This window comes from Rhinoderma darwinii, chromosome 1 (genome assembly GCF_050947455.1).
Source record: "Rhinoderma darwinii isolate aRhiDar2 chromosome 1, aRhiDar2.hap1, whole genome shotgun sequence".
NCBI classification, from domain to species: Eukaryota; Metazoa; Chordata; class Amphibia; order Anura; family Rhinodermatidae; genus Rhinoderma; species Rhinoderma darwinii.
This window is the reverse complement of record NC_134687.1, coordinates 72,303,162-72,326,891: the sequence shown is the minus strand read 5'-3', so window position 1 is coordinate 72,326,891 and position 23,730 is coordinate 72,303,162. Positions and strand designations below refer to the sequence as shown.

General features: G+C 41.6%; 1 protein-coding gene across 1 annotated transcript in view; it reads left to right on the top strand.

The window, feature by feature from the left end:
- Positions 1-23,730, top strand: part of FRYL (FRY like transcription coactivator) — a 122,150-nt gene that overhangs the window by 90,196 nt on the left and 8,224 nt on the right. Inside the window, exons 46-57 of the mRNA XM_075825578.1 lie at positions 2,011-2,151; positions 3,142-3,336; positions 3,897-4,058; positions 6,425-6,499; positions 6,653-6,829; positions 8,809-9,009; positions 11,051-11,221; positions 14,718-14,971; positions 19,262-19,469; positions 19,853-20,002; positions 20,759-20,857; positions 22,669-22,737. Of these exons, the coding sequence (XP_075681693.1) occupies positions 2,011-2,151; positions 3,142-3,336; positions 3,897-4,058; positions 6,425-6,499; positions 6,653-6,829; positions 8,809-9,009; positions 11,051-11,221; positions 14,718-14,971; positions 19,262-19,469; positions 19,853-20,002; positions 20,759-20,857; positions 22,669-22,737 (1,902 nt within the window). The remainder of the gene's footprint in view (positions 1-2,010; positions 2,152-3,141; positions 3,337-3,896; positions 4,059-6,424; positions 6,500-6,652; positions 6,830-8,808; positions 9,010-11,050; positions 11,222-14,717; positions 14,972-19,261; positions 19,470-19,852; positions 20,003-20,758; positions 20,858-22,668; positions 22,738-23,730) is intronic.

The following is a 23,730-nucleotide window of genomic DNA, read 5'->3' as shown; positions in this document are numbered from 1 at the left end:
CTGAGTTTTTTTAACCGCGTCAGGAAAATCGCCTCCCATTGATTTCAATGGGAGGTGGAGGCATTTTTTACGACGAGCGGTAAAACCGGCTCGTGGGAAAACAAAGCGACATACCCTATCTTCGGGCGTTTACGTCAATGGGAGGTAGGGAAAGCGTTTTTCGCTGTGTTTTTGCCCACGGTGCTCAATGGCCGCGGGCGAAAAACGCGGCAAACGGCGTGCAGGCAGATCAAAATCTGCCTCAAAATTCCAGATGGAATTTTCAGCTTGCAAAAAACTGTGTGAACATTCCTTAAGGGATAACTTTATTGACTCAATTTTTTTTACTTATTATGTATTAGCATACTCTTGTAAGCTAGCTAATACATTACACTGTGTCACTATGACACAGGCTTCTGTTAGGGCAGCACTTAGTGTGCCCGAACAGCAGGCTTACTGAACAGACAGTCCTGGGGTCCTTTCTAGGTCCCCAGTGCTGACTGCAGAGGGATTCCCTGCTCTTTGATCACGTCACCAGGTTTCCAGTGACGCGATCAAAGACGAAGTTCCCATTGATCATGCCCCGGTCACGGACCGTGGCGATCAAAGGGTTAAGCAGCTGAATGTTTTCCGACCCCAGCTGTGTTCAGCAGGCTGCTCTAAGATCAGGAGCTGTTAGTTACAGCTCACAGGAGCGGTCATCAGCCTCTTCTACAGTGACACCAAAAGACGTCGCTGTAGACTAAGCTCCTGCACCGCCTGCCGTCAAAAGACGGTGGGCGGTCGTTAAGGGGTTAATAAATGCCTTTAATAGTAACATACATTTTTTAGTAGTCACAGGCTTGTGCATATAAAAATAACGAAAGATTAGAGTTACATTGTCAACATACATGTAGGTGTACAGCAATTTATTATAGTGTGCAGGCTACAATGGAAACATTACCACGATTATCCCTTAAAGGGGTTGTCCAGTCCCTAAAAATTGATGGCCTATCCTCAGGATAGGCTATCAATAGCTGATAGGTCGGGGTCCGACTCCAAGGACCCCCGCCGACCAGCTGTTTTGAAGGGGGTGCAGCGCCGCTTCATTTCTACTTGCTCACTGTGAATCGTCGACACACATTTATTGGCGATTTACAGTATTGCAGCTTTTTCTCCCATTCATTTAATTGGAAGAAGTCGTCTGCGATATTTGTGAATCGCGGCTACATGTGTGTCGACGATTCACAGTGAACAAGTAGAAATGAAGGGGAAGCAGCGCTCGTACGATCGCTGCACCCCATTCGAAACAGGAAAAATAGTCCCATACCAGATTAGTGGCAAATTACCTGGTATTCTTGTCGTTTCCAGCCAGTTGCTAGACCTTGGCGATGACTGTGTAGGTCCAAGAACCTACTCTGACAACTTCACTCAGGGGCCCACACTGCTGGAGGCCCAAACATGAACATTGGCGCCAATGAGTAAATTGTGACATCCACGTTTTCGATCACTTATGGCTGCATAGCAGTCCTGACGTCTCTTACTTTGAGGTTGTGTCGGCCTCTGTGCAAGGACGTTGGGCCTACACAGTCACCGGCAGAGTCCGGACCCCTCTTTTTCCTTGACCCCCCTTTTTCCTGGACCCCCCTGTTCCATAGATATGGCCCACTGTTGTGCTATCTCCCTATATGCTAATTTGCTGTAGATCTAACAACGGGGTAGAGCTAGCTTCCCTGCCTCTGATACTGACCAATCAACATGAGTCAGCTGGAGGGTTGTTAACGCCCTGTTGGGTAACTACTGCAAATTAGCATATAGGGAGCCAATACAACAGTGGGCCATATCTCTGGAACGGGGATGATGACGACAAAACAGCGCTGGAATCAGGGAGATGGCGCTATTCAGGTCAATAAACCACTTCAAGTTTTATAACCTAGTGACAGGTCCTCTTTAACACGGTAAATATGATATTGTTCTTCTACCGTAACATGTGAATTTGTGGTTTTACTAGCCGTCTGTTATACCATTATACGTGTCTGTATGTTGTTCCAGCTCCTGGAGAAAGGCCTATCCAGCATGCAGCAGTCATTGCTGCAGATCATCTACAGCCTGCTGAGCCACGTTGACCTCTCGACTGCGCCAGTAAAGCAGTTTAACCTGGAAATCATAAAAGTCATAGGGAAATACGTGCAGGTGAGCTTTTCCTTTATTCACTGGGAGTCACATTTTATTTTAAATCTGTATTCAGATATCCTTCCACTGCAGGTGAACAGGAAGGTTTGTTACTTCGGTGCAAATGTTCTTTTTGGCTCGCTCTTCTCCTCCCATGTTGGTGTTGCATGCCCTTTCTACACACAGTATCTGCCCATGGCACCCACTTACCGTTTTGGCATTCTTCTTGCAGTAGCTGATGTATTTTCAGCTCGGTACTACTTGCTATGTGATTGTGAACAATTGCTTACTGTAATTCATGTCTCTTCTGAAGTAAAGATATATTTGCCTCAGGGCAAGTAGCAGGTTTGTTTCGGGTTTTCAATGTTATTTACTTAATGTTCCCAATTTGCCGAGTTTTCTCTTTATTACTTTATCCATAAAAGCCAGATGTTTTATGACATATTTTTAAATTCCAGTTTCCTGCTTTGACAGAAACATATTTTTTGGCTTATGAAAAAAGCGGCATTCTATAGAGCAGAAGCTTTTATGGGAATGGCCTGAAGCCTGCAGTCAGCTTGTCTTTGTGCTTGGCAAGGAGTACGTAAAAGCAGGTCAGCAAAGTAATGCCGGCAACGCCATCTAGCACTGACACTTTAGTCATCTGTGTGGCCTCATCTGGATGTTGTAGAACTAGGTGGCAAAAATGACCTGCGTGACTCCCCTGATGCGGATTGGTCCTATTTGCTTTAAGAAGGATTCTGCTAGTTTACTGAATGTTGATGAACTGCATATATTGCAATGCTTTAAAATATGACCCAGTGTACCACCAAACTACATTAGACTTTAGAAAATGTCTCCGGTTTAATGATATGGACATAAACTTCTCCTATATGTAATCTAGGTCATGATGTAACTGCTGCTGGATACTTGGGATCCTTTTTATGTGCACATTTTTGGCAATTTAGAGTATCGTACAGTTTACGATGATTTTCTTTAGTGCTTGTTAATGCTATTTCTTTACCCCAACAGAGTTCGTGTTGGAGGGAAGCACTGAATATCCTAAAACTCGTGGTGTCTCGCTCAGCCAGTCTGGTTGTGCCAAATGATGCCCCAAAATCCTATGGAGATTTAGGCTCCCCTGAAATCTCATTTGCAAAAATATTTAACTGTGCCTCAAAGGAACTTCCGGGAAAAACGTTAGATTTCCATTTTGACATATCAGAGGTAAGAGAACGCTTGTGTTTTTTATGTAGATTAGTCTGGTTTGAAAATATTTTGACTGATACAATTGCATTGCAATACCGAATCCTAAAGCAAAATCGCTCCATTAAATTCCGTGTGTTCTGGCGTAAGTCTCGCTGGCAGCAATAGATTGCATTTATTCTCCACTTTTCTACTCTTTTTATTCAGTCCTAATCCGCGGTCAGCTGTCTGTATATAATGAGGGTTGTAGTTTTACAACAGTCAGAGAGCCCCCCCATGTAGACCTGCTGTGAATTATCAGATATAAAACCTGCATTCTTATTCAAGGCTATACATTCCATCTGGTTATGGCAACTCCTATCAAGAGCATGGTCATTGTAAATGCATTCGACTGCATTAAATGTATTTTTATAATCTGCCTCTCACACATTGTTAGGTGATAAATATTTCATGCTGTGTTTTCTGCCAGAATTCTGTTCTTCGTAGATCATTCATCATGGTGGGTTTTTTTCATTTGTAAGATGACTTTTGTCCCGGTGTAGGTTATTTTGCACTAATACAGGCCGTTTTTTTCATCTTAGACACCCATAATAGGGCAGAAGTACGGGGATCAGCATAGTGCAACTGGAAGAAATGGAAAACCAAAAGTCATTGCAGTGACTCGGAGCACATCGTCTACTTCTTCTGGATCCAACTCCAATGCCCTTGTCCCTGTCAGCTGGAAGAGGCCGCAGCTATCTCAGGTACAGGAACAATTAAAAAATGTTACTACGGCAGCAGCCAAATATATAATATTGGTTAATGGAATTGACATTTCTGCGTTTTCCGAAATCACGGCACACCCTCAAAATATAGCGCTTCGGCTGGGTTCACACAGAGTTTTTTGCAGGAGGAAAATCTGCCGCTGCCTGCACGCCGATTTTTGCAGCGTTTTTCGCCCACGGCCATTGAGCGCCGCAGGTATAAAACGCCGCGAAATACGCTTTCTCTGCCTCCCAGTGATGTCAATGGGAGGTCAGAGGCGTAAACGCCCGAAGATAGGGCATGTCCCTTTTTTCCAATAGCCGGTTTTTCTGCTCGCGGGAAAAAACGCCTCCGCCTCCCATTGAAATCAATGGGAAGCTTTTTTTGGCGCGGTTTCCGCGTCAAAAAACGTGTCAAAAGATTCCGTGTGAACTGGCCCTTAAAGTGACGTTTTTTAATTCCATATTCTGTTGCAATTTTACAAAAAATGCATATGGGAATATGACAGCCATTTGGGCCTTTGGTCCTCCCCAACCATGTTCACACTGTCTCAATAAGGTGCTTTTAAGAGATCCGGTCTGCGGTGAGAAAACGTGTCCCATTTTGTGAGACTCATTTATTTTATTCTCTACCCGCACTATATTCATCAACAGGGCGTGCTCGGATGAAAGATAAAACCCCACTGCTCGCACCAGCAGTAAAATATCTCCCCCTATGTGTTCTTCTATATCAGCTTTATTCACATAAATACCCCAGCGTATCGTTAAAGTTAAAGGGATTTTATATTAAAAAAATAAATAAAAATTATTACAAATCTCACTGCTAGTTTACTGCAATGTATCAGTTTGGAGTCCAGACTTCTTAGCTCAGAGCTTTGCCTAGCTGGATACAATTCTAGTTTTTCATTCAGAAAGTGACTGAGCTTTACTTGTATAAAACCTCTTTAACATACAGCTTTGAAGCCCAGTTTACATATAGAGTTAACGTCCGACGAGGGCCGTGTAAACGAGCGCCGATCAACGAGACAGTTGATTGGTGCTCTGGTTCAGGTGGGGATTTCTCTGTTGATTTGCGTCGTGTGAAGTTTAGACTTTACACCATTATGTTTTTGATGACTTCTGCGAAGGCTACAACAGTATTCGGAAAAACCTAGATCAGACAGGTTTGATTGTTTTATCTTTTTCCCAGTAGAGGAAGAAATTGGCTGTTCAGGTATGTTCACACGGAGGAAAGTTGTTGGCGGATTCCGCCGCAAAATTCCGCCTGCCATTAATTTTAATGGGAGTCGGACGCTTCTTTTTCCCGCTAGCTGATGGGAAAAAGAAGCATCCTGCTCGTTCTTCAGGCAGATTCCACCCGAACCTCTAATTGATATCAAGGGGAGGGCGGAATCTTCCTGCCGCTGACAGAAATAGTTCTGCGGCGGAATTTGCAAATCCGCCATGTGAACTATCCAGTCATCAGAATAACAATATTTTGTCTGCCAATAGTTTTGTGTCTGTTGCTGCTTTGGGCGTTATGCACAATTCATTTCTATTGACCATAGACACCTTCCCGTGTATTTACGGGAATGTGTCCGGGACTTTATATGGGAGCACAACCCGCAAATGCGGGTGGCTGGCCGTGCCCACAATCATGGACCGTGATTTTTTTTTTTCATCTTTTTTTTTTTCATCTTTTTTTTTTTCATCTTTTTTTTTTTATTTATTTATTTATTTTTATTTTTTTACACAAATGGTTTCCTGTAATTTTCACAAAGAAATAGCGGAACAAAATTAAGGCAAAAGTCAAGCTTTCTACCAAAAAGTTTCCCTGTTTTATTCTCCCTCGAATAATTATTTTTTACTACAACCAATAGGATAAACAGAAATTATATTCATGTGATTTAATATAAGGCTTTCCAGAATTTCTAGTGGAGTTGGACAGGTACTCGTGCTGCTAGTGGTGATTATCTTAATATCCTGACATGATTTATAGAAATCTCCTGCTAAATCCGGTGTGCGTAGGTCACTCATCCCACAAGTCAGGAGTTGTATGGAGTAAGGGATTCTACCAGTCTTGCCCTATAACATACTACACAGACATTACATCATATCCCACTCATAAATCATATAATGCGTCTTTATAGGGTGTAATGGACAGCATTCATACATACAGACTACAATATTTTTTTTTCATTGAGCTGATGCAAAGGATTAACATATTAGGAGCATCTGGTGTATATTTTTAGAAGGGAAAGTTAAGACCTGAGCCTGTATCCATGTTTTGTCCCCCTGCTTCTCATTAAAACAAGATAGGTTATTACTAATAAGCTATTTACCATATCCACAAATTACATTTTTGTTTGTGACCTTTTCTTTTTTAGCGGAGGACACGGGAGAAGCTGATGAATGTCCTTTCCCTGTGTGGCCCAGACTCTGGTCTCCCCAAAAATCCATCCGTAAGTGGGTTTTGTTTTCCACCTAGCCGTTAATTAAACTTTATTTCCCGGCTTAATAAACACTTTGCTACACCTGTTAATTGCTACAAGCTGGCCCCACACCGAGAACGTGAGTGTTTAGAAGGTTTTTCTTCCAATTTCTCCCCTCAATAGGTGGTCTTCTCATCAAATGAAGATCTGGAAGTTGGAGATCAACAAACTAGCCTTATTTCCAGCACAGAGGAAGCAATTCAAGAGGAGGAAGTCCCTGCGGAGGACACTGGCAGCGAACAGCAGTTTGGTGTCTTCAAGGACTTTGACTTTTTGGATGTTGAGCTGGAAGATGCTGAGGTAAGACCCCCTGTGTCTTTTTCTTAATGTCAGCCAATCATCTCTGAGGATATCACCAATTGTAAACACTAGAACAGATTTAGAAATTAATTGTTAATGACAATTGAAAATTGTAACCGCGGTTATATCTGAGAAGTGAAGGATAAAACGTCAGCTGTCCCCTTCATGTCCTATGTATAAAACCAACGTACCTGTTAAAGTCGAGCTCCATTTATGATCGTCATTACTTTATATAGAGTAACTTACATTTACATCATATCTTGCTGGTTTCCTGTTAACTTTAAAGCTGGCCTTACACATACATATTTCGACGAGACCAGCCAAGCCTGCATGTGTATGGGGGAGTCGAGAGGAGTAGCTGTCGGCCAAACGAACGTTCTCCCGACAGCCATTTAAATTTTATGGCCAGCCTTAGGCTGCATAAATTCATATCTCCCTGAAAACCCCTGTTGGTTTATTACACCCAATAGTTGATTTTGGGGAATGGGCTGTTTAGACATTTACTTTTGTCTAATGTGGAAACCGAAAGCTAAGACCCTCCTGCACACGGAACAGAAATGCTGCTGAATTTCCGATTGGATTTTCCGTCCGGAAATTCTGCAGTGTATTACTGTAGCAGAATGTGGTGGAGATTTGAACAAATTTGAACAAATCTCAACCACATGCTGCGGAAAAGATGCACACGAAATAGGTGCAGAAATTGACCTTCGGTACGGATTCTCAATCTGCAGTATGTCATTTTATGTTCTGTAAACGCTGTTGCATTTCCGGCCCTTGTGCAGGAGGCCAAAATGTCCCAGTTGTATGGCACCAGAGCAGAGGCGGACATCCCATATGTGGAACCTACAAGCCTAGTATATAAGGGGGGCTCTGTCACTATCTTACTATCTATTAGATTGCATGTAGGGGACCGATCTAATGAATTTCATATCTCACAGTTACTAGTGGACTATTAGAGAGATATAATGGGATTCTCTATGTGGAGCGATTTCAGAGCAAGGGACACATATGCTAATGTACAGGGGCCCTCCCGCCCCTGCACATGGTAGGACCTTACTAAGATGTTGTGTGAGTTTGCCGGCACCATGCTGATTATACATATAACTGTTGTATATATTATACGTCATATAACTATTGACCTCGGTCCAATCTAGTTTGCAACTAACCGCAGTGATTGATAGCAGCACCTTACTATAGGGCAAAGAGGAGCAGAATGGCCAAAACTCATATGACGCGTTTTGTGGTTTTATGTTTTTGAATGTGCGTGTGAATATGTCACAGCCAGTCATTCATTTTACTCTTCCTCTAGTCCTGATTTTCTTCTGAATTTGTCAAATCTTAGGCCTTGTGATCTCCATCTATTTCATCCTTCCTTGTCCATAACTTGCAGCATGCCCAGTATACAGTACCATATTGTCCCTTAGAAGAAATGCTTCTGCTTAAGAATAGCTTTGCTATACTACATTTGATGGAGCATGCCACAATTTATTTTTCTCAAGGGTTCAGTATGGTTCACTACTGTGGGATATTTAAACTGCCCATGTGACATAGCCCTTAACCTCTACTCTTTACACCCCATAGTCAATACATGTACTTTTCTAATGTAAATGCGACATAATTGTATGTTTTCTCCTGCCTCTGTGTTTGTCCTTGTTACTTATGATTATTTGTGTTTTCCTTTTTGCTAACCAGGAGCTGCAGGTAAGTTGCAGCCTGGTGGAGTGGCTTGTTTCACCTCTGATCCCATGTGGTGTGTGTGTGTGTGTGTGTGTGTGTGTGTGTGTGTGTGGTACATAAAACGTGTAAAGCTTGATTAGTGGTCGGTGTATAGTGGTTACGTTACCTGTTCCATGTTTCATTCCTGTATCCAATAAATCGTGCTGTTCCCTCTAAGAACCCTTCTCTAGTGCGTATTTGACTTGTGACGTCCATAGGAGGGTTCTACAGGCTTTATTTAAATGTATTTTTTGTCCTTTTAGGGTGAGAGCGTCGACAACTTTAACTGGGGAGTCCGCAGACGTTCATTGGACAGTATTGACAAAGGTGACACCCCATCTCTGCAGGAGTGTCAGTATTCTGGGAGCACCCCTAGTCTCAATTTAACCAACCAAGAAGACACTGATGAGTCTTCAGAGGAAGAAGCGCTGACTGTCAGTCAGATCTTGTCCCGTTCAAACATGGTATGATATTTTTCTCTCTTGTGGTTTATCTCTGAAGATCCACTATAGAAACATACTTGCTAGCAGACAAGAATCAGATTTTCCTATTTAATAATTTGCGGTTGTCTATAGATTTGGACACATGAACTAATCTGATTCTTATTGATTTTGATATTTTTTAATGCATGCCCAATAGTTATCATATGAATGGAACCAAAAGTAGCAATTTATCTTAGAATGTATAATGTTGGGTAATACACTATGATGCTAAAAGAGTTCTCCGCTTTGGACGATCCCTACTTGATAGAAGAGTCCCTTGATTGTAAGCTGATCACAAAGTGTCCGTGCTGTATCCCTCAGCGATCAGCTGTAGTATGGGGAAACCTGACTGTGTGTTCAGTTTCTCTGCAGCGCCACCACAGGGGAAATTAAGCATTACACAGTGTCCATTCAAATCAATGGGTTGTCTGTGTAATGCAGGAAAGGACAGGTCCTCCAAAGTGAGAGACGCTCTTTGCTGCCGCTCCGCTCTTTGCTGCCGCTCTCCACTCTGACCAATAGATAAGGATCCAGAACAGAGGACCCCCCTTCTATTATGTCAGAGTTCCCTAAAAGAGTCTATGTAAATGGAAAGGCAGACAGCCCTTATATTAAAATATCACAACATGTAGACAATGAGTCTCATTGATCAAAACAGAAAAACTCACATTGTTTCCCATAGCAACCAATCAGAGCTCCGCTATAATTTCTTAGAATGCCCTGGAAAAATTAAAGCTGCACTATGATTGGTTGTTGTGTCCCAGTGTCTGCATGTCAGTCTCCCATTCTATCTGACTGAAGCTACAGCATTAGATTGAAAGAAAAAGAAAAATTACTTGACAATCCACAGTTGCAAGTCTAGCACTCCTCTTCTCCTGGGACATCTCAGACTGTGCTTTGTCACCTGTTGGCGGGGCAGCCGCTCAGACGCCACTTTTTTTTAGGTGGACTGAAGAAATTCCTAATGAATAATTAAAATGGGAAAGATTATTATTATTATTTTTTAATATATACTGAAGTTGCCTTTTAACTTGTATAATAACATAAGGTATAGTCCCATCTTTGTAAATATCAGCACATTTCACTTTTGTTGTTAAAAACTATGTAACCTTTTGTAGCCTTTTTTTAACTAAATGTTTGTGTTTATGTATTTATAAACCTTTTTCAAAGTGACATTTTTTAAAAATGTTTTTTTGCTTTTTTTGCTTCATGAACTTAGATGTGATTGGTATTAGGCACACAGGAACTGTTGTCAGCTGAGTCGTCAGTCCAGCTGACTGACGGATTTGGTTTACCGCGGCACTTTGCACCTTCTATGTATAGTGCATACATAGAAGCTGCAGCGCAAAAAGTAAATGATATTTTTAATGTCAATTTGAAAAATGTATATTAACACATTTAAAAAAAAAAAAAAAGGATAAAAAGATTTACATAGCCTTTAAGTAGCTTCCCTTTAGCTGGCCTGCTGCGGAGCTAACTGCAAAGGAAATACATGCTCCCCATGGTTAACTTACTCTTTTGTGAACAGGCTAGCTTGAATATACAGACGTTTGCATCGGATTTACATACTAAGGACTGCCATAAAACAGTTTGTTGCTTTTTGTTGGAACTGGATGAAAAGCACAGGAAGCATAAAACTCTAGTGCTGACAGCTTTGCATTTTCAAAATGCTCTTGTATCCTTCATTGTCGTAAGACGGTGGCGCTGTAAATAAGTACAATACGAAGATGCCCATAAAGCGTTAAAACACACTATACACCTCACAGAACTGGAATTCACGGGTGCAGAACGCTGCTTCCACAGTTTCGTCAGTCCGGTGCTCTCCTCCGATCAATGTGACCACATAAGCGCTCGGTACCTGCTGTTTTTGAATATTTTATGGGCATCTTAGTCATGAAATCCAGACATGTATATGATGCTTAAAGAAATTTGCTGATATTTTTTATTAATATAGCACCACTTTAAGTTGCTGCGTACCTTTTGTGAATATCCATAAGCTGTTCTTTGTTTGCTTTTTTTGTAGCTTCAGAATGACTCTGCAGTGGAGGACCACATGGCTGACCACGTTGACCATTTCCTTCAATCTCGGGACTCAGTTAGTAGTGCTCTGACAGAGGAAGTGTCACAAACCAGACCTGAGAACCCAAGTGTGGAGGTGACCCCTCCAGATAGCGCTAACAGTCAGCTGCCTGAGGTGGGGACAAATCTGGGCTGGTGCATGGCTGATTTGGGATCCTTTTAATTCTGTCTCGTAGATTTGTGTTTTGATTTCAATGCAGATGTCCTATACATCAGATTGTGATTTGTTTCTGTTTACTTTTTTTTAAAATATTTCTAACCTTTTTGGGGGACTTCTCGACAGTATTATTTATACATAAAAGCACATACCCCAAAGGTTACAAATATTTATTATATACTGTTTTGGGTGAACGGGGTCGTTTATTGTACAATTGTGGGCATGGTTCATTTGATTCTAGAACAATTTGTTTTTCTTTTGGTGATGCTTTGTAGTTGATTGGCTTTCAGTCTGTGTTATTGGGCTGTAATTGGGGTTAGGACCTCAGGCCAGCACTGTTAGTGATTGATAGCTTGTATCCACGGTGAGCACAGAAACCAAACTCAAGATCTCAGTGTTAAATGGCCTATGTGGATGAGAGAAGGCAGCTAATGGGCGACCAGTCATTTGTAAGTACCACTGTTTCACTGTTGTATGTTTTTTTTGTTTTTCACCGAAGACGCAAGGAAACTAAAGCGTATATATAAGGCATTATGTCATAAATAATAAGTAATATTCACAAAATAATCAACTCGTAGATATAGAGAGTGAAGTATCGGTAACACGGATGGAAAGTTATCAACATTTTCAACTCTACCTTAAAAACGACATATTGTCATTCTGTGAGAATCCTTTCCCCGAGACCTTCACTGCCATCTAGTCCTCACAGTTGACTGGCAGTAGTAAGGCTAGAGTAGTAAGGTAACGCAGTACATGCCTCATTGTCTCTAAATAGAACAACCCCTTTTAATAACTCTGAATCCATATTTTTAAGTTATGTGAAATGTATAAATAAAGTTTGAACTTTTAATCTTAAAGTCAAAAACATTACCTGGAAACAAAGTCGGTGGCCAATTTATTATGTACATGACAGTAACTCAACATATATAGCATGCAGGCAAGAGGTTCACAGGGTGTGCAAACCACACAAATCCATGGATAGATCTTCCTTTGCTTCAACTATTAGTTTGTGTCGTTGTAGTAAAAATGTTTTCTTGACACCCGTTCAGCATCATTTACCCGTCTCAAGAAAAAACACTTTAATTTCAGGCTGGTTCTTTAAACATTACAATTGGCTCATTGCACTACTATGGCTGCCTGGTCACCAAATCTGCAACAACTTTGTTACTTGTTAAATCCTTGACATGAAGTGAATCATTCAGGCTGCCCTGATGTCAAAAATGCTCCTTAGGCCCTGTGCACACAACCATAAAAATTGTCCGTAATTCTGGCCCATAATTACGGTCCACAATAACAGACCCATTCACTTCTATTGTCCATGGACACTTTCCCGTTTATTTACAAGAAGGTGTCCGAGCCGTAGAAAGCCACCACAAAAGATAAGACCTTTCCTATCTTTTGCTTTTCATGGACCGTGCTCCCATACTTTATATGGGAGCATGACCTGCAAATGCTGGTGGCTGTCGGCGGCTGGCCGTGCCTACAATTGCGGGCCATGATTACAGGCACGACCGTGTGCATGGGGCTTTACCCAGTATTAGAAAGGTGTACCTGATAAAGGGGCCGCCGAGTGCAAGTTAATAAGCTTCTTCTTGTCTGAAGTTGTTTCATTTTCAACTTAGTTTTTGGGGTCTCCTAAACCGATTGACAATCACGAATAGCCATTGTTATAGTTAGTTCCCATTGGGGTTTTTCAACCATCTTTCCATAGACCCTGGATGGCGTATACGTTTGCATTGTTATGGAAAGTAACTCTAAATAGATGATGAATCTCCAAAAATATCTAAAGTCTTTTGAAAGCTTGGTTAACACTTTTACTGGTAAAGACATATGTACAAACCTATGAATAAATTGATGTGACCCTTAGAATATCTGATAGAATCTTCGGTATCAAATAATACTAGGATCCAGGGGCGGACATACCATTGGTGCAACCTGTGCAGCTGCACAGGGGCCCACTGTCACCTAAAGCAGCCTTCTATCTATTAGATTGCATGTAAATGCTTGAGGTAATACATTTTATGGCTAACAAGTACTGATGGATTGTTAGAGCGACATAAGGGGTGATCTATGTTAAGATATTGGAGAGCAAAAGGGGCCCATAGACTGTTCTTGCACTGAGGCCCCAAGCTGTCTTTATCCGCTCCTGCTAGGATCAAAGCTCTAGGTGCCATATTTGACCCATAACACTCGTTTTAAGTCAGGGAGCAGGAGGAAAAGTTTTTCTATCTTGTTCTTCGTCAGGGAGAGAAATCAGTATGTTGTTTTAGATGTATTGGAGCAATAAAAAAACCTCATTGTATTTGTGGATATACATATAAGGTTGCATCCCATAGGCGGTGTTCACATGCTGCCGAATTTTTCTAAAATCTGCAGTCAAATCTGCTTTATATTATATTCTCATGAGTGTGGTACGGCAAATTTGTGTGCGTTGCATGGGTCTTGTAGCGCGTAGTCTTGTGAGCCAACTTTATTACTAACACTGCTGTTGTCAACCACTGGAACGTGCTTCAACATATTTCTATCCAATGCCAAAACTGTGTAGAAATAGGTGAGCCGTTGTAAATTGCAGTGTCTCTTATGAAACTACGCACACACACACACACACACCCCCCCCAGACTAAAAGCAGCTCCCTTTTAACTTCAGATCTTGATAAATGAGACTCATTAGGTAGGGCGATCCCCCTTTTTAGTGATGTAGGAGGTAGTGGGATCACAGGTAATTGATTTGTTTTCTTTCCGTTTAAGGATTCTCCCGCACAAACCGTTTGCACAGACTTTAGTAGAACATCTCTAGAACTGCCCTAATACTAAACATACACTTGGGGTCCAGGGTTTAAAGGTTTTCCTTATACCTGCTGCCACCTTACGTGTTTGCATTAGCATGCGACTGACAGCCACCCTCTGCAGCAGACAATAGGACACCTGAGAGGAGACATACTGGACTTCACAATGGATCCGCTGAAGGATCTGCACCAGAATCCGTTCAGTAAAGTTTGGGGAGAATTTGTGATATTCCATCCAATGTTATTACTGTTTGCATGGCCACAGTTTATGTTTTTTGTTTTATTTTAGTTTGCCACCCTAAAATAAAAACTGAAAGAAAAGACGGCCCTAGTTCAACTGCTTAGAACATGAAAATCAAAAGGGAACAACCTTCGCAGGGACCGCTAAAACATTTTCCTGAAGAAATTTTTTTTCCTGCTCCCCTCTAATGGAATTAGATCCCGTTTTTGGCACAGAATAGTCTGACCTCACATGGACTGTAAATATAGCCGTGAGAGTGGTGAACTCCTTGAGACGTCTTCTCTCGCTCTGAAATATTAAGTTACCTTGACATTTTGGACAGCCAGCACCTGTTCTAGAAATTCATCGCATGGCAATGTTTTACGGTAATTACATTCCGAGTCTTTGTATACGTGTATATAGTGTTGACTAGTCCTGTTGTTTTCAGGATGGTAGCACAGCTGTAAAGGATGACCTGATGAGCACGGCTAGTGAAGACAACGGCTCCTATGTGGCACAAGACCAGCATGAAGCTCTGATTTGTCAAGAGCCCCTGGAAGTGGAAGAACCATTTGATGTACAGGAGCTGAGCGCTCCCGACAGCCCCCCTGATTCTGTCTGTGAAGATGATGTCACGCTGGCTTTGAAGGAGCTCGATGAGCGATGTGAGGAGGAAGAAGCAGATTTTTCTTACTTGTCAAGGTTAGCTTAACGCTTTGTTTTCCAAATGAATTATTATTTAAGTATTTTTTTAAAACCTTTTATTTGGAGGAAGAGACACGTTTTACGATACATCAGTTGGTGACACAAACACTTACATGTTAACAGGAATATATGTAATCCAAGGTGCTAAAGAACTTTTCTAGATATTACATATCCAACATAATGCATTCGAGAATAGCAAGAAGGAAGTCCTAAACGCAAACCTATATTTCTTGTGATCCCACAGGTAATGGAAGATTTTTCTCTTCCTACTTAAAAGGGTTTTCCCATCAGTGACATTTATAACATATCCACATTATATAATCCAAAAAATACAATATTTGAAGCAGCACAAATCTCGATATCCGGAGCAGTGTCACGCTGTAAAATCAGACAAACCCAGTCTGACGTAATGTAATCTTCAGAAAAAGTGTGGTGAACAGCAGCACACGTCAACCAAGTTTCAATCAATAAGTTCTTTTATTGGTCAAACATCCAGTAAAAAAAATGGCAACGTTTCGACCTGTGACAAGTGGAGGCTTGAGAAAGACCCTTCACTTGTCACGGGTTGAAACGTTGCCATTTTTTTACTGGATGTTTGACCAATAAAAGAACTTATTGATTGAAACTTGGGAGACGTGTGCTGCTGTTCACCACGCTTTTTCTGAAGATATCCACAGGATATGTCATAAATGTCAGATAGATGCGGGTCCCACCTCAGGAACTTGCACCTATATCTGGAACGGGGCCCCCTAAACCCCGTTCTAGCTTTTTGTGCTCTTCCGGCCACTTCCTGATCACATGGTTGGGAGTTACGGAAACAAAGTAAGGGCCTGTTCACATCACCGTTCATTTCCGTTCCGTCCGAGGTTTCTGTCGGGTGAACACCGCAACGGAAAGTGAAAGCACAGCTTCCGTTTCAGTCACCATTGATCTCAATGGTGACAGAAACCTTGCTAATGCTTTCCGTTCGTCACCATTCTGGCTGGTTTCCGGTTTTCTGACGGAATCAATAGCGGAGTCGACTACGCTATTGATTCCGTCGGAAAACCGGAGACCAGCCGGAATGGTGACGAACGGAAAGCATTAGCGAGGTTTCCGTCACCATTGAGATCAATGGTGACTGAAACGGAAGCTGTGCTTTCACTTTCCGTTGCGGGGTTCACCCGACGGAAACCTCAGACGGAACCCAGGAACGGAAATGAACGGTGATGTGAACAGGCCCTAACTTGCTGAGCTACGCTATTTCCGTAACTCCCATAGAACTTAATAGTAGTTACGGAAACAGCGTAGCTCGCATGCTATGCTGCTTCCCTAACTGGCATTCACTAATATGGGAGTTATGGAAACAGTGTAGGTCAGCGAGTTACCCTGTTTCCATAACTCCCGACCATGTAATCAGGAAGTGGCCGGGTGTCAGAGTGAGCCCAAAAAGCTAGAGTTTAGAGGGCCCCGTTCTAGAGATAAATGCAGGTCTCACCTCTGGGAACCGCACCTATCTGATATTTATGACGTATCCTGTGGATATGTCATAAATGTCTCGCATGGGAAAACCCCTTTTAAGTTCTCATTTTTGTTATAATAGGAACCATTTCGAAATATATTTAACTTCGTAACCCTTTAATAACCATACTATTTTAGTCTTAATGGGGTTGTCCCAAAATTAAATGTTATCCTCTAACCACAGGGTAGGTGATAACATGCTGATCGGTGGGGGTCCGACTGCTGGGACCCCCAACGAGAACGGTGGTCCTATTCCTGAATGAATGGAGTGGCAGGTTGAACGCACTGCTGCTCTATTGAATCTCTATGGCACTGCCGGGGATGGCCGAGTGCTGTACTCTGTCTCCGGCAGTTCCGTAGACTGTGAATGAAGTGGCAGTGTGCATGCCCAACCTGCCGCTCAATTCATTCGGAGGAACAGGACCCCCACCGATCAGCATGTTTTCGCCTATCCTGTGGTTAGGGGACAACCCCCTGTAATAACCAAGTAATTTTTTCTCAGTTTTATCATTGTCACATGCAAATAGCCATAAACTTTTTTTTTTTTTTTTTTTCTTCCACATTGATAGCTGTATGAGGACTTGTTTTTCATGGGATAAGTTGTATTTTTTATTTGCACCATTTTGGGGTACATATCATTTATTGATTAACTTTTTTGAGGGGGAGTGCAAAAAAAACCAACAAAAACCAGCAATTCCGCCATTGTTTTTTGTGTTTTAAATTTATGCCTGTCACCATGCGGCATAAATAACGTTTGCGCTTATTATGTGGGTCAATACGAATATGTATAGTTTTAGGTGTTTTTTTTTGTTTTACTACTTTTGCACAATAAAAACACGTTTAAACAAAAATACTTTGTTTTTGCAATGCCGCATAGCTTTGCCATTTTTATGTAGATGTAGCCTTATGTGGGCTTGTGTTTTTTGCGGAGCGAGATGTAGTTTTCATTGATACCATTTTTGGGGTCCAAAGGACTTATTGATTATCTTTTATTAATTTGTTTTCCTGGTAGGGTGGGGGAAAAAATTATTTTGTTGGTTTTTTCCTCTTTTTTTTTCCTTTTTTTTTACAGCTGCTCTACAAGTGGTTAACTTTATTGTTCAAGGTCTTTATGATTGTGGAGACACAATATATATGTACTTTTTTTTATGCATGTGCCAGGCTTATTCCAATGCGCTGTAAAAAGCTGAACTGGTGGTCACTAAGGAGTCAAAGGGAACCTGTCATTTCCCTAAATATATAAAAGTTTCCACTTCAGTTGTTTTTTATGTTTTTTTTTTTCCTTGTATTTTTTTTTTAATATAAAGTGCTTCCATACCCCCACTGTCTTCCCCCTCCGCTTTGGCACCCAGTATGTAAAAGAACTAATGAATAAATTAACAACTGTGGCATCTGCACAGCCTTGTGTTAACGGAGCATGTACCGTACCCGAGCCGCCTTGTCACTGTCCAATCAATGTAAACCGTGACAGAGGGGCTCCAGCAGTGTGATCTCACGAGATCACACTACCTTCTTATAGCAGCTTGTTTATCTTCTGAGAGATCTGCGACCCCTCTGCTCCATCAGTACTGAGAGGATCAAACACCTGGGAGCAAGCAGAAGCAGCTGCAGGGGGGATACAGGGAGATGGATACTCTGCAACTGCTTTTGCTTTCAATATCCGTCTCGGCTCATTGATCTGCACTGCTGTGTCTCTGTAGCTCGTGTCCCTACAAAGTCTGACACTATCAGCACTGATTGGACAAGGGAATGGTCATGCACAGTTGTCAATTTATTCAGAAATTTCTAGGAGGAATAACAGAGGAACAACACAATGTAGAGTTCTAAGGAAAGATGTTCCAGAATTATTTCATGAGGAAAACAGGTATTTACGAAACAAGAGCACGGCCATTTTAAAAATGTGTTGATGGATCCTGACGATTTCTTTAGGATCTGCTCACAATATAATATGTATGGAAATGGCCTGACAGTCCTCCTGACCTCCAAGCGGTACACCCTATTTTACCGCAGAGTTACTGTAGTACAAAAACGTGTTCAGATCCCGTGAACGCCTCTGAACAAATGATTATACAGTTAAATCAGGGTTAAAATCGTGAGTTCAATGATGCATCCATTATAAAGGGCTACAGAAAAAAAGTACCAGTAGTTTTCTTTCATTCTCATCTACATACCTGATACAGGGCTGACTGCTTTATATTACACAGATGCCGCTGCTAGCATGTTAGAGGATTCCTGCTGTAGATTGTTCAGGGCCCTGATTCATTTGTCTGCTAAGCCGGTGCATCACGTGTAAGGTCTTTTGGCAGAAAACACACAGTACAGGATCATTAAATTGATCGCCCCAGAAATGAATGCTCTTTAGGCTTTTTCTTTCCTACCCTAAACACAGATATTACTTTAGATAATTAAAAAAGTGCGTCTGCAGCAGCCACCCTTGGACGATCTCCAGCAAGTAATTGTGTATTCTGCTCGCATGTCCTCGAGATCAGCCTACCAGCCAGATAGCATGTAGATGGCAGTAAGCAGGGTGATGTTGCACTTCCTCGATGCAGATGTCGTCTTCCTTTTTGATAAGCAAGAAGACATTCAAGTTTATCTATTCAGCCTGTGTTGTGAGGCTGTTTGGAGAGCTGAGTCTGTAAGTAAACGTTAGGGACTACCATGGTGGCATTAGACGTTATTTAGGGATTACCATGGTGGCATTAGACGTTATTTCTATGTGTTCGATGTGTGATACTATCTAGTAGGTGACCATGCTGATAATCACACCTTATGTTTTATTTGTAGCCAAGATGATGGGGATCCGGATGGCTTTGCAGAGGTCCAGGCATCTCCTCCACCTTCTCCTTTTCTCTCCGCTATACTTGCTGCTTACCAGCCAGTGGCCTATGAGGATGAGGAAGAAGCCTGGCGCTGTCACGTCAATCAGATGTTGTCTGAGACAGATGGGTCGTGTGCTGTATATACTTTTCATATCTTCTCCAGACTTTTTCAGGTCAGTCTGTTATAAGCTAGGTGTGTTTTATACATCGTGAGCGTTACTTCTACCTTTTCAAAAAAGTAGAATATCCTCTAAACCGGGTAAAAAATTAGTTTCTCTAATTTTTCCGTTCTTTAAAATCATAGCTTTTTAAATGGCAATGGATTGGAGAACCCAGTTATATGGAATGGCAGGACTTTATTTTGTGTAATAATGTCCTAGCAAAAATCATTATGTCTCTAAATGGCAACTTAGACTAACGTCCTGATAATTATTGGGGTACAGATCTCATTGGGACAAAATATTAACGTGTAAACCCAGCCCTAAGCGCTGTAGAGGGAATACATAATACATATTATTAATGGTTACAAGTCTTGGCTTTCCTTCTATTTTTGTAGAGTATTCAAAGAAAGTTTGGGACGATAACAAATGATTCCGTCAACTTCTTGGGAGAAAGCTTGCAGAGAATAGGCACAAAATTTCAAAGTTCCTCGGAGGTGATGATGGCATGTTCAGAGTGCCCCACAGTCTTTGTGGATGCGGAGACGGTAAGGGGATACTAAGATATTTTTCCATGTCCTGTACATACTCAGAATACTGAACGCTGTAGGGCATGATTTGACTAGGAGCCCATGTCAAAAGCTGAACTGTAATGCTAGGGCTCATTCAGACAAGCGTGTTCCTCGTCCGTGTGCCGTGCGTTGAAATAACTCACACAACACGGACCCATTCATTTCAATGGGGCTATTCAGACATGCGTGAGTTTCCACGCAGCAAGTGTCCGTTGCGTGAAGCTCACTGCATGTCCTATGTTGGTGAGTTTTTGCACGCTTCGTCACCCATTGACGTCTACGGGTGCGTGAAAATCACGGACAGCACGCGGGCGACATCCATGTGCTGTCAGTGTTTCACGCATCCGTTACAAAGAAATGCAGAGAAATAACAAAAAAAAAATTGCTTTCACGGACGTGAAAAACACATGCCACACGCGAAGTGCACTGATACCAACACGCAACGCACACTGATGGCACACAGACATGAAATGTAGGAAAAACGCTGCATTTTTTTAGGCGCTCAAATCTGACATGCTTGTCTGAATGTAGCCTTAGTGGCATGGAAAAGTCAATTCGGCCTTGATGGCACCAGTCTGCATTTTCACTTTCTTGGGGGTAAGAACAGATGCTAAATATAAATATTGGCTATGCGTGTCTGTTTTTCATTCGGTATATTATCTTTTTCTTATTTGGACTCTTCTCGTAAGTCCCTATTAATAAAGGTGTTCTGTGTCTACTCTTGTTTTCTAGCTCATGTCAAGTGGCTTGTTGGAGACTCTGAAGTTCAGTGTGCTAGAACTGCAGGAACATCTGGACACCTATAACTCCAAACGGGAGGCAGCAGAACAGGTACTGAATGGTTAAAGTTATTCTTATAATTCACAGCTGCATTCATAATTCTGATGGCTAGTAGGGGGTCATCATTCTCTGCTTGTTCTGTGTTTGCACAGGCCTTGTCCTGATGATTTGACTTCTTGGGGTAAAGTGTGGGACTTACATAAACCACTGTACAGTAATCTGATGTTGGCAAAACAAGCTCCTCCAGAAAGCAGAGTTGAATAGAACATTGAATTTTAGGAACTGTTAGGGGTGTGTCTGTCAACATCTTGTCAACATTCTAATTTCAATCAGAATTCTGAATTCAGCTCTGGGCAATAATGCAGGACAAGAAAAGTTACACAGAGAATATGAAGTTATTCAGCTACTGATTGTACAGCGTGTTTGACTATAATGTTTATTCTGAATAAAGAATATATTGAATGTACTATATCATATTGTGTCTGAACAAAATTAAACCGCTGCGGCAGCTCCCGTTACTACAGGACATCTTGTAGATGGCATTTATGGTATATCCGTTCGTATAGAACTTCTCTGTTGCAAATTGTACAAATATTATATTATATATTTGTGTAAACATGCATTATGGGTATATCATGCCCTACACCATTTTAAACTTTGGTACTGACTTTTATGGAGATTAAACTTTAATATTAGATCTTTTGTATACTCCTGACTGTATTATTACATTGTGTTGCAAACAGCGACTGTTACTACCTCAAACAAGTTATACTGCAACAATGGCTGTCAGTGGAAAATAGAATTTACAGTGGACATTGGGTCCATGTCACTAATTGAATCTGGCTTCGTATTCCTCGGAGATCCTTTCCTCCCCTCCCCGGTCTCGCTAATGCAGATTGCTAGGGTTAATTCACTGAATAGCTTCTATTAAATGGAGCCAGCCAGGGAAACACATTCTTCTTTCCTCATTGTTGCAGCTCTTGAAGGTTGGCCAGAGGTTATAATGATTACTATGAAGAGTCTATATATAGCTGGACATGAATAGTCATAACTAGTCTCTTATAAAGACCATCTCGTCCTTCTGTAAAACATGCACTCCGGCACATTCTGCTTACAATACTCCGGCTTGTATGACGTTGTCAATGGGATATAAACTGTAGACATTTTCCTTGTGTAAGTTTTACTGGTGCAGTAATGTATAGATCCATTTTTATGTGAGTAAAGCTTGGTTTTTGGGTTTTTTTATGACAAGTTATGCAACTTTCTAATATACTCTGTGTATAGTTTCCTCACGGTTTTCAAGATATCGATTTGCTGTTAATGAATCGAAAGAAACTCTGTCCAGACTTAGACCTGTTGAATCAGCTTCACGGACACCGTCTTTCCGTACGTCCTACTCGGGACTCATCCCTTTGAGCCACATACACATGAGATTGTTAGCCAGTCCTGCTGAAATCTTTGATAATGTGTATGCCCAGCTTTATAGGGAGACTGAGCTTTAAGCACCTTTCACGCTTCGTTAATGGTCACTGTTTCTGAAAAGCTCCCGACATATATATTAAACGGAGGCTATGACCGGCATCCGTCACCTATAGGCTATAATGCTATCCCTTTATCGAATGCGCACCGAACTCTCATGACCCCTTTTTACTACATGTCCGTAAAACGGATGGTACAATGGAGGCCTTTGGGTACGTTTATTGTAAGCGCCAGGAGCTTATCCAGTGCATACGTCAAACATACAGGGGAAACGCTGTTGGAGTATAGCCATGACTGCACCGTTATAGCGCTATTGCGAAAGTGCTTGGCTGTTGGTCTTGCACTTACTAATCCATTTTTTTTGTTGCTTTTTTTTATTCTAGTGGCTGGACAACTGCAAGAAAAGCTTTAGTTCTGGAGACAGCCGCCATGTACCTAACACAGACGCCCAGGTAAATGCCCGCCAGCCTTCCTGCTGCGTACACACTCTGCATCCTTTCAGTGGATTGCGCCAAGATGATGTTGTTGTACAGACTGCCTCATAATTAATTCTCTGTGACTGGAGATTTAATAAGTATTGCTAGTTGATAAGATGTAATCTGATTACCTGGACGTCACCCGCTATAACAATGTTACTATAATGAACCTTTTAAATACTCTCTAATCCTCCACGTTCACGGCAGGTTTGATGCGTGTGGTGTTCCTAGAATAATATATCCGAATATTCAATGCTTAGATGTGCAATAACCTCAGTCATGATAATACTTTAGTGTCTTATGATGTTGGCTGGTGAATTTACTTACAAGCCTATGGGAATATAACATAGAGCGTCTCAAGGTGCCCAGTGAGCTGCTGCATGCCACGTTAACGCTACTAATGTGTGCCAGCTTCAGGCAAGAGAGAGCAATGATTCTTCCACAATACACATTGGCCGCGCTTTATTTTTGTTTACACCTCCAGGATTATAGCTGACGTTTTTATGCCTCAGATGAAGAACTTAATTATTGATGTCATTTATATTTGGCTGATTTCATTATATTTGGTTAATCAGATAGACTTACTTCTCTTGGAAAAACGCATTTTACTGTGATTTATGTATTTAAAACAATGCGAGATATTTCAAATGTAGCAAGTGGCGGTATACCGCTAGGACTTGCTGTCACTTGCCGATTGGTATGGGGCCAACCACTTTTACCTCCACCAATTGCCAGAATCCTAAAAGTGATCTGCTTTATCTTGCGATATGACATCTTTTGCTACGGACAGAATACCCCTTTACAAATTTTGCGGATCTCTGCAGCCAACTCACGGGTCGTGCGGCCAAAGATCACGGTGTCGTCCTACCTGCATCGCAAGTAATGAGTCAGTGTGGCCGCGTTACAATCCACAAGTTACACGACCCGATAGTCGCAAAAAATGCAGCCGGTTTGGACTTCTTGCAACTC